The 11,182-nt window shown below is 52.2% G+C and overlaps 1 protein-coding gene across 1 annotated transcript; it reads right to left on the reverse strand.

The window, feature by feature from the left end:
* Positions 1-2,160: 2,160 nt before the first annotated feature.
* On the reverse strand, positions 2,161-10,385 carry DUSP7 (dual specificity phosphatase 7). Its single transcript, XM_058844988.1, has 3 exons — positions 9,756-10,385; positions 7,063-7,491; positions 2,161-4,553 (listed from the first exon to the last, which is right to left on the reverse strand). The coding sequence occupies exons 1-3, from the start codon at positions 10,165-10,167 to the stop codon at positions 4,246-4,248; spliced, it is 1,149 nt and encodes a 382-aa protein (XP_058700971.1). The 5' UTR covers positions 10,168-10,385; the 3' UTR covers positions 2,161-4,245.
* Positions 10,386-11,182: the final 797 nt, after the last annotated feature.

Below are 11,182 nucleotides of genomic sequence, written 5' to 3' on the forward strand. Positions count from 1 at the left end.
ACACCAACGCAAGGGTAGACACAAGCAAGGGGAAAAAAGCTACAAGTAATCACAAAGACACTTCCCTGAGCTTGTGTCCTGCTCACAGGGCTCCTGATGCTGGGCCTCCCGCGGGGAATTGTAAAGCCTAGCTTTGTGCTTTTGCCATGACTTGAAATGGAGGGAGAGACTTTGAAAGCACCTGGGACCTGTGGTCCCTCTAACTGTTCAAATGAGTTAAGATAAAGTCATCCATTGGGGGTAAAAAAAAAAAAGAAGATAAATTCCCACTCCTATTGCCTGAGGGCTTGTGGCATCACATGTGAAAACCCAGGGACAGGAGATCTCTCTGCCCAGGCAGGAGATTACCTGGTCTTGTAGAGTAGAACACCACAGAGCATCTTACAAACAGCTTGTCTGGAATCAATGAGTTAACCGAGGAGCTTCTCCCTGCTGCGTGTGGGAAGCTCTATCTCCTTGCCAAATTCCACTGCTCTGAACATAACCAGCTTTCTCACTCAGCCTGTGCTCCTACGCTCAGCTAGTGCTCGTGCCTGCCTCTGCAAGGGAGTGTAGACAGACCCCACGCTCTTTTCCCTCTGTAACTATTTCTCCAGCACTGCCCCTTGCCTGATGTCAGTTCTCTTCTCCTCCCTGAATTACAGGACATCAGGCCTCCAGGGAAAGAGATTTGTAAGACATTGATGGCTGAAGACCAGGCAGGCTGGCTGCTCCTTGCTATTGAGGCTAGGAAGCTTGGAAAAAGCCCCTGTGTGTCCTGTTTGCAGACAGCAGGATGATTTTCAGACAAGTCATCTCCTTCGTTTGGCAACAGGGCTTTTGAGTGCCACAGTGCCAGGACATTCCCAGCATGACCCAGAATCAGGGGTCAGGTGCTGCCTGGTGGTTCCCTGCACACCAGCTCTTCCTCCAAGGCCTCAGCAAACAGCAGCTGTGCTGCTGCAGACAGCCACAACTCAGCTACCACACAAATGTGCTTACAATGCTAACTGCAAATATCCTGCTCCACACCTTAGCAGAAAAGCCTGAGAGGAAATTAGATGGAAGCAAATACAGACATACACCTGACAAGCTGTTCTGCACTCCAGTGTGCAGCCAGCCTCCAGCAGAGTTTCCTATCTTCCTCAAGAGCTACTCTACCATGGAATTACAGGGGAAAACATAAAGGTCTTCTTTCCCCTGCATACCAGGTAGATTTTTGTTTGTTTACCCACAAACAGGCCTCCAAATCAATATATAGATTCCCATCATGGAGTCCAGGAGTAAATGAACTCATGTGCACACTCCCTTGGCTCCTGCTTCAGCCTTTACCTCCCCTCTGCACCCACTAGCCTGAGCTGCTTCTGGAAGGAATAAAACTACCTGCCTTTGGTGCTCAGACCCTAGGATTAGAACAAGATGACACATACACTTACCCTGAGGAACTGAACAATTGAACACTTTATTTAATTTCTTGCCATACAGGTTAAAACAAGGAGTGCTGGGGGGAACCCACTTCTGCCCACCTACAGGCAGAGTCACAGGGAGCCACAGCTCCCTTAGCTGGGCTGCACTCAAGATGTTTAGAGCCATGTTTTCACCCTAAAGCATCCTCATCATCCCCTCCAGATTTCCCACAAACCACACAGGGAGCACAGAGGGACACAGCACAGCCCAAGTGTAACACACACAGCACCCCCTTCCCCAGGGGGCTCCAGCTCTCCGACAGCCCCAGGATAACCCATCAGGTGGCTGCCCACAAGCCCCTGACTTCTTGCTTTCCTACCAAAATAAAGTCTGCTAACACAACAGTTGTGGGAAAGGCCTTGCCATGCCTTTGTAGGCCACGCTTAAACAGCGAACAAAAGTGTCTTTAGTTTATCTATTTATTTTTGGCATAGAGGAATGGCTGGGGTCAAAGCCAGTCCCATTCTCAAGCTGTTCTTTGTTCTCCAGTTTATCCAATACCCCCTTATCCCTCTCCTCGCCCGCCCACCTCCCCCTCTCCATTTTACCACAGGTCTTAAAAATTAAGCTGTGCATGAAACCAAACACCACACTTGAACACGGCCCAGCAAATGCTCTCCATGGTCACAGAAGGATCCTAATCGACCATAAAAAATGGATAAGAGCAGCGTGCCCTTATATGGGCAGAGGCTAGACAAGCATCTGACACAAACATCATTTTTAAAGAAAAAATAATATTTATTTGCAATATAAACAAAGTCCCAATATTGGATCAGTATATATAGGGTCACTAATTTTCCTTCATAACTCAGAAAGCAGAGCCATTCCTCACTAACAATCTCTCATTTGTACTAATCAAAAGATGCATCTTATTTTTTTCCTTTAAAGAATAAAGACCACTAACAGCACAGGAAGCCTTTACAAACCAGCTTAGCTGTAATGCAATACAGATGCACTGTCAAAAAATCCCTGAAAAAATAAATTCCTCCATGAGGTAAGATGCAATTAGGATATTCTCAATTTTCTCACTCACAACCGTACGCCCATTCTCCCTTCCAATGACCCACGATCCCAACATTGTGGCAAACAAACCCCAACAAACAAACAAAAAACAACCAGAAAACGAGAAACAGAAGCTCATTCCAACATTCTGATAACATCTTTAACAAAAAAGAACAGTTTCAGGATGTGACAGCGTCAAACATTCCTCCAGATGGAGATTTTTTTTTATTATTTTTTCTTTTTCTTGAAAAAAGTACAAAAAACTGGATATTTAGAAAAAAATCCGTGGCTTTTTTTTTTTTTTTCACTTACATGAGAGTTAAAGTGGACAGGGAGGGGGGAGAAAGGAGGGACTACATTGCAGCCAATAAAGAAATTTCCAAATCCGTTCTGCCCTCCTCCCAGAAATTATTACCACTTCCTCCCCTCCCAGCTTGGTAAAAGGAGTTTGCCAAACACTAGCCAGAAATACATACAAGTCTTCTCAGAATAGAAGGCACGGCATAAAGTTATTCGAAAGAGGAAGAAAAAAATCAGAACCTCTGTTGAAAGCTCCAATCATCTCAGAATTTGCCAGTTAATATATATATTCATATATATATATATATATATATAAAAATTCTCTGTTACAATGCTCTCCTCATCATTTCCACACCTCTTCACTCCCCTCACGCGCTCCGTGCGTGACGATTGAGTCCTGTCCCGCCACACAATCCTCGCTCTGCTCCAGGTGCTTGCTGCATTCCCCCTCCACCCCGCACACCTTGGAAAGAATCCAGTGTGCACAAGAAACGCCAGCATCGCAACTACCTTCTGGACTCGGGAAGCTGGAATGGTTTCGGGCCAGCTGGATGACGTTAAGTCAGTCAACAGGCAGCAGAGAATGAAGCCAGGCTCAGACATGCTTCTACCAACTCTGGAGGCTACGAGAGTTTTACCTCTGGCAATAGCAAACTGTTTTTGGCAGGGGTGGCATTAAAAAAAAGCTTGCGGCTTAGTCACCTTGGCTGAATCAGTGCAGAGTTTGTGATTGTGAGTGCAGGAGTGGTGAAGGGGTTGCGTTTAAGCCCAACTGGCCTTCACACATAACAAAGCTTCCTACCAGATGCTAACAACAACAGCAGCAGCATGTATCTCTCTCTGGAGTACCCAGTAATATGCCAGGACATACCAAGGCTTCACAAAGTGTGCAAAATGCATTTGGTCAATATAAACATTTGATTAAAAAAAATAATAAATGATCAAACAAGAAACAGAATAAAATACTGGTTTTGCAACCTGGTCTGTACAAACAGTCAAGAACTTACATATCTAAAAAGAGTTTGAACCCAAAGCTCGAGTAAGATCTACCTTTTCTTATTTTTTTTTTTAAAATCAAAAAAAGTAAACTTGGGTTTTAAAACAGTCTTGGCCCAACAACTTTTGTTCAAGGTTTCCAAGTGCATAAATCTCCTCATTTTCCACAGCAAGCTAACCCTTGGTAGCTCTTCACACGTGTGCGTGTTCTGACAGTCTCAATGCACCCAGGAAAGCGGTTATTGCCGGTGACAGCTGCGTCCAAAACGCTGTAACATCGCCCATGTTAAATAACCCCCTGTAAAAACACTACCTCTTCAAACCACTTGGATCAGGATACTTAGTGAGCGGCATTAGCCTTCGTAAAGCAGCGATCAGGCACCTCTACCCAGAGAAGCTACTCATCTCAGAGCTGCCTGGCAAGACAGATATTTTCTTAAGAGTTGAAATACTCAAGAGAAGCGATTCGATGCTCAAGTTCCCGACCAGGCAGCGTCCTCTTCATGTGGACTCCAGAGTGTTCAGCTGGAACAGGTTGTGGTTGGTGGGGGTGGTGAAGTAGAGTTGTTCACTGGGCGAGCGGTTGTCACAGGGGCTGTTGAGTCCCAGAGTCCTCTCAAAGTCCAGGAGTTGGCCCATGAAGTTAAAGTTTGGGGAAATGTTGGATTTTTTCCTTTTCACAAAGTCATAGGCATCATTCAGGGACAAGTTGAGTTTTTGCATCAAGTAGGCGACAGTGACTGTTACAGACCGGCTGATGCCAGCGAGGCAGTGAACAAGGATCCCACACTTCTTGGAACGGGCCTCATCTGAAACAAGACAAGGGGAAGGGGAAGTCTATTATTCTGAACCAAAAATGCATGGCTTTGGAGCTGGGCCAGGTGGCAGCTGCACGCTCCCAGCGCCACAACTGTCAGAACTGGATCCCCTGCCCCTAGTGACACCATCCGATGTCCCTTGGACACCCACATCTGTCCCCACAGGGGACGTATCCTGACATATCCTGAGACATTCCTGCTGCGTGGCAAACGTGCACATCCCCAGCAAGGCCAAGCATCTCATGTGCTTGAGAAGTGTCAATCAAGTCTAGCAACACATCCCTTGCCTAGGGAGCATCAGTACCCTCTACTCAAGAGAGCTGGAGTAACCCACAGGAAGCCGATGGAGCTGGAGACGACAGCTCCAGGGAGCTGCTGGTGGTTGGGCACAGCACACCCAGCTCAACCCCAACTAAACCAGGGAAGGCTGTGCACTCAGGGCAAGGCTGCAGCCCAGCACTGAATGAACTACAGCTCTTCTGCTGTTCCTGTCCTCCTTCTACTAGAAAGTTACATGAATGCAGCCAATGCCAATTTAAGCAGAGTCTGAAGTGCAGGAACTTCCCTTATTGTGAAACTGCTCTTTAGGATCGACAGAAATGCACTTCACTACAAACAAACGCTTGTGCTGGAGGAGACTCTCAGGATGAATGGTAGCGGGAAGCAGGAATGCAGGCTGGACCAAAAAATGGCGAGAACAGTGGGGAAATTTCCCCTCCCTTGCCACCGACTGAAAAGCACACACACACTCATTGTCTCTCGCACAGCCGGAACAGCGTGATCCCTTTATGAATTGACATCTCAGTGCTGAAAGAGGGACACGCCACTGAGAGCACTGAATGCACGCAAGTACCCAGCACTGCTTTTACTTCTGGGCAGCCCTATTTGAAGTCAGTCATTTGACTGAGAGCTCAGCAGGGAGCAAAAAGGTGGCAGGAGAAAGAGGATCCTCAGGCAAAGCCGGAGATAAGAGACACTCTGGCACCTTAAGTGCAGGGAAGGGCAAAGAAGATGCAGGCGAAACAAAAATCCAGACCCAAGCCACAACAGGTTTTCTGCCCAGCCTCCAAAACCAGGCAAGAATTTCCAGTAGGGTGGGCAATCATTGCCCAGTGTACCCAGCCCTCCCCCCAGGCTCTCCTGTTCAACATTTTTCCAGACATTTTTGCCTTTCATCTGACCTGCACAGCATTTCTTGGTGTTTGGTTTTAGAGTGAGGTAATCCTCCATTTCCTGTCATTAACTGGAAAGCACAAGCTCGGTGCTCTGTGCTCACAGAGACACGGGCTGACTGGAGCAGACAGATCCCAAATGCCACATGTCAGCAGGGACACTGTACCTCACCCCTGACGCTCATGCAGGAAGTGCAGATGGGACATCAGACAGGTCCCTGCTGCCACACTGAAGCAGCAGCTTCTGAGCACAGTTGTGTTACTGGAGAGCAGAAGCTGGGGGCAAAGGAGAGCGTGTGGCAACCAGGGTTTCTGAGAGCTGAAGAGCAGCCAAGGATCCACCACTGCTCTACCTCATTTCAGGCCTTGCAGCGCAGCAAGCACAAGCTAAGGAGCCTGAAATGGGCAACAATGAAAAGGGCTGCACAGGCTCCAGTCTGCAGGTAAAGGTACCCCTCTCCTTTACCTAACAAGTGTTTGTAACCAGACATGAAACCATGGGGCTTTTAATAGTTAATGGTGATATTACTGCCTGTGCCAATCACCCCCATAAAACAGAGCTGATTACACTAATGACTACTGTTAGCAAACAGCACAGGTCAGGCTGGAAGTGTACATCCCTGTTCAGCCCAACAGACACTTCCCACAAAATGAGAAGCAATTCTCAAAGTGAAGGCTGGCCTGAGAGAAGGGATCTTCCTTCCTGAACCCCACCAGCCAAAACTGTTGCAGGGGCTGTCTACAGAGCAGTTTTTCCCTCGGAATTCTGCAGTATAATTATTATAACTAACTCATTGTGTTGACACTTACCTTAGGAGAAGTATCCATACAAGGAGTTAGTTATGCTAGGGTGACTTACAGCAGGATCCCAACTAGACTAGCAAATCCCCTTGGGAACACACACACACACACACACAGCCTGATTGTAACCACATTTGGGGCTAAGGAATTGCTGGCACCAGTCACACTAATGCAGCTCCCATCCCCAGGCACAGAAGGCAAAGGAGCTCTCCCCACTGCCTGGGTTCAGCCATTTCACACCAGTGCAAATCCCCACAACAAGGGCCAGAGGCAGCAGGGCCAGTCAAACCACTTGCAGGTAGCTCAGCTGAGGTGCTGCAAGAGGGCTGAATTTTGGAAGGGGAGGCTTCCCTGAGCTCAGCCAAGGTGACATGCACCAGATGTGCCACCTCACAGCTTGACACTCGGCTTATAAGCTGATGCTGTGCCCCGGAGAGGTGAGGCTGGAGACAGCAGCAGCCCTGGGAAGTTGCACACCACATTCCCAAGTGGTGAGTATGAAAAGAGATGTTCTGCCAGCTACCTACCAATGAAAGCAATGGCCTCGGGAAAGAACTGCGAGAGGTTCTGGCTCCAGTGATCTGAGATGGGGATCTGCTTGTACTTGAACTCTCCGTCATGCTCAAACATGTTTGGCAGGTTAGGAGTCACATTCAGGATGTATTTAATGCCGTATTTGCCCAGAACATCCAAGTTGGTTGAATCTTTGGCACAGCCCAGGTACAGGTAAGGTAGGATCTGGACTGGAAAGGCGGGCTGATTGTTCGGGATGGGGCTCCCATCCGATTCCGTGGCACTGCTGGGCTCCCTGTCGGATTCGCCATCCGAGCAGTCGGAACTTATCCGCAGCCCTCCCAGGCCAAGGACTGATGCTGGGGGAGAGTTGCTGGGTGAGGAGCTGTCAAGGTTTGTCTCGCAATGCTCAGAGTATTCAGTCTGAAACTTGTTAAAGCCACCTAGGAAGTGGGAAAGGAGAAAGGGAAGAGAAGAGGCACAGAGAAAAAAAAAAAGAAAAGTTTTATTCTTCAGAATGGGAAATCCTTCTACATGTGAACAGAAGTTACTCAGAAAGTCTTTACTGGGAAAAGTTGGTATCCCTTCAACTTCACACCAAGAAAAGCATTCCCCTGCTCTCTCATCTTCCCTGGGCTTCCCTGAGCAAACAGGTCCCAGGAGAGCAAAGAGTGGTTCTTACAAAGTTCAATACTGCTTGTGAAAAACAGGGACAAATCTCAACCACAGAAGAAAGAAACACCCACAAATAAAATCAATGTCAAGACACAATCTCGCCTTGTTCACTTCTCAAAAATAAGGGTCTGGGGCAGTTTAGGTGAGAGCTATTATTAGAGAGAAAAGGATCTATGTCTGAAAAGACAGATCAGGGACAACCACCACATATTCACCCCAGGCACTAAAACCCAACGAAATTATTCCTCTCCAAGCAGGAAAAAAGACCCTGAGTTTTGCCACAGAGTGATCTTCACAACTGTTTTATCACTACAAATAGGTTTTGCAACAGAGCAGTGTCACAGGTTTGCTCTTCACCCAAACCACAGCAGGAGTGCAAAGTGATGGGACCCTTCACATCTGCCCCCGAGTCTTTTCCTCCAGCTCTTCAGCTCAGCAGCTTGGGAAGGAAGGCAGAGGCAGGGAAGCGAAAACCCCACTGATCTACCTCCTTTCCAGGCAGTATTAAAGCGGAGTTCAGCTATCGGGATCTGACACTGACAAATGGTTTAATTAGAAAGGGCTCCTGAAAACTTCGTTAGTGGGTTCGGCGGCTGTGGCGGGGTCACTGAGCAGGACAGACAGCTCCTGCCACATCCATTCATGAAAAAGGCTCGTCCTCGCCCTCTTCCTCCCCCCGCGCCGCCAGACAGCGCCGAGGAGCCATTTTGGAATTTTAATTGGAAACATTTCCCACCGAGGCTCCCGGAAAAAGGCAGAGAGAGGGGCTCAGCTCCTCCCCTGCCCATCGGGGAGAGCTCAGGAGTAACTTCAAAACCGCTCCTTCCTGCTAGGGATGAGGAGGACGGCGAGAGAAGCAGGAATGCAAAGCGAGGGAGCAACGGAGCCCATGGGGAACCCCAAGCGGGGATGGGATGATGGGATTGGAGACTCGCCCACCGGCAGGGATCGCAGGGCTGAGGGGGCAATGGGATCAACCCCTGTGCTGGCCCCCCACCATGTTTTGGAAGGAGGCGTGTGGGGGCTGCGCAGCCCCGAGGGCTGGTCCCCAAATACCTGACTGTCCCCCTGCCTCCCCACCCCGCCACCAGCGGCTTCCCCGGCTCCCCAAAAAGGGTCTATCAAGGAACAGCCGTGTTTTTTAAAGAGCCGCAAGTGGCAACTTTCTTGACCGCTCTTCCCCCCACGCAGGCTCCCCCGCTCTGCTGTCATTCCTGCCTCAAACCTGCCACCCAGCGACCACACTGCGAGCGCTGGGAGGATGGGAAGGGTCCCAGCAGCCCAGCTGTGGGCTCTGCTCAGCCCGCTGCGATCTTTCAAAAATGGCCAAAAAATCCCCAAATCCCCAAAGCTCCCAAAGCACCCCCAGCCCTGACGGAGGGGCGTGTGCGGGGCTCGGCTCCCCGGCAGCGCAGCTCCCCGCTGCACATCGCCCTGCCCCGGGGGAGCAGCCGGGCTGCCCGCTCCCAGACCGCCGGCATTGCCTGGCAAAGGGGAGGAAAAACCAAGAGCTCGCTTTTTGGTTACGTGAGGAGGTAAAATAAAAATAGGGAAGCGCTCTCTTGCCCCCCAAAATCCGGCCATTCCTTCGGGAGGGCTGGAGAGGAGCCTGGTGCCGGGGCGGGGAACCCCCGAAAGGTTCACTCCGGGGAGCGGAGGAGAGGGGCGCCCGGCGCTGCCCAGCCGGGATCGGCCTGGGACGGGGCAGCGCCGGAGGGCTCCTCCCGCCGCTACCGGGGAGGCGACGCAGGAAGGAGCGGGGCGCTCCCGGCTGCTTCCAGCCTGCGACCATTTTGTGCGGGGGATTAAAGCGGGATGCAGAGGAGGAGGAAAAAAAAAAATCCATACAGAAAAATAAAAATAAATCAGGCAGAAGGGATAAGGGAAGAAGGCAGAACAAGCCAGCCACCGCCATCCGACCAGGGGATGGGCACCCCGGGGATGCAGCGGCCGGCCAGGGGCTGCGCAGGCGGACACGGACAAGGGCTGCGGGAGCGGGACGGGGCCGGGGGGAGGCCGAGAGGCACCTCACCTTTCAGGTAATAGGCTTTGCAGCCGTCATCGCGCAGCTTCTGGAGCAGGAGCCCCAGCACGGAGGTGGCGGCACCGCTGTCCTGCCAGTCGGCGGTGGCCTCGTCGTAGAGCAGCACGGTGTCGGCCTTGCAGCGCTTAACGAAGCGCTCCTTGTCCTCGTGGTTGGGGATGATGGAGCGGATGGGCAAGTTGCCCTTCTTGAGGCGGCGCAGCATGAGCCCGGGGATGGCCAGGTTGATGGCCGTCTCGATGTGCGAGCTCTCGAAGAGCTCGTGGGGGCGGCAGTCGAGCAGCAGCAGCGAGCGGCCGCCGCCCGACTCCAGCTCCTCCTGCAGCCACTCCGCGCTCTTGCACGGCATCGCCGCAGCCATGGGCGCCCGCGGGGAGCTCCCCCAGACCTGCGTTTTCATGGGGCTCGGCAGCGGCGGCCGCCAGCGCCCGGCCCGCCGGCCACCCACGCGGCGTCCGGACGCGGCCCCGCTCCGCTGGGTCGGTCTCGCGCTGCGCCGGACGCGGCTCCGCTCGGCACGGCCGTGGGTGCGCGGTGTCTGCGGCCCGGAGCGCGGCGGCCCCCGCTCTGCCCTACGCGCTGCGCCCCATGCCGGCGGCCTCAATTAAAGCGGGGCTTCGCCGGCGGCTCGGCGTGTCATGCCTCGGGAGGCGGGGCGGCGGCGGGGCCCCGCGGCTCGGCCCCGCCCGGCGAGGCGCGGAGCGGCCGGAGCGGCACCGCGCACACGCTGGCCCCGCCCCCCGCGGGGCCCCGCCCCCTCCGCCCCGCAGCCAATGAGGCGCGGCAGGGGCAGCGGGGCAGCCCAATATGGGCATGGGCGGGGCCGCGGCCGGGGCAGAGCGCGGGAAGGGCCGCGGGGCCGCGGGAGCCGCGGGGCACGTCCGGTCCCGGTCCCTGTCCCGTCCTGTCCTGTCCCGTCTCGTCCTGTCCTGTCCCGTCCCTGTCCCGGTCCCGTCCCGGCCCGTCCCGTCCCGCCGCCGGACCGCGGGCTACAGCTTCATTAAAGGGTCCGGCAGCGAAGTGACCCAGCCCACGGGCCGGCGGGCCCGCGTGGGTTTCGAGTGGGTCGTGTCCAGCCCTGTTTGGTCTTTGACAAGAGCTCACAGTCCCAAAATAAAATCGGCTGATGATCATTAAGCCTCCGCATTCCCTTTCGTTCTCAGAATGAGCTACAACATAGATGTTTTTATCCGTGCATCCTTGTTTATTTTTAGAGTATCTTCCCTGTTGGTATCCACTACTATAAATACAAACCTTTTGTGCTGCAATACTAATATTTCAAGACAGGAATGTAACTGGAGGCACCCTTTGGTTTCCTTCCATCTATTACATTCCTTCTCATGTGAATCAGTTCTCTGGTACCAGAAGTTTTCCGTGCCTCACGCAAACTGTTCCTGTTACAAAATAGATTTGAT

Source organism: Poecile atricapillus, chromosome 9 (genome assembly GCF_030490865.1).
Source record: "Poecile atricapillus isolate bPoeAtr1 chromosome 9, bPoeAtr1.hap1, whole genome shotgun sequence".
In the NCBI taxonomy this organism is placed as follows: Eukaryota; Metazoa; Chordata; class Aves; order Passeriformes; family Paridae; genus Poecile; species Poecile atricapillus.

What these genes read in the sequence shown, in the direction of transcription:
- DUSP7 (XM_058844988.1), bottom strand. Translation starts at nt 10,167, where the DNA reads ATGAAAACGCAGGTCTGGGGGAGCTCCCCGCGGGCGCCCATGGCTGCG. An exon ending in CAAAGCCTATTACCTGAAAG is followed by an intron (nt 7,492 to 9,755) that starts GTGAGGTGCCTC and finishes CCCACTTCCTAG; the next exon opens with GTGGCTTTAACAAGTTTCAG. An exon ending in CGAGGCCATTGCTTTCATTG is followed by an intron (nt 4,554 to 7,062) that starts GTAGGTAGCTGG and finishes GTCTTGTTTCAG; the next exon opens with ATGAGGCCCGTTCCAAGAAG.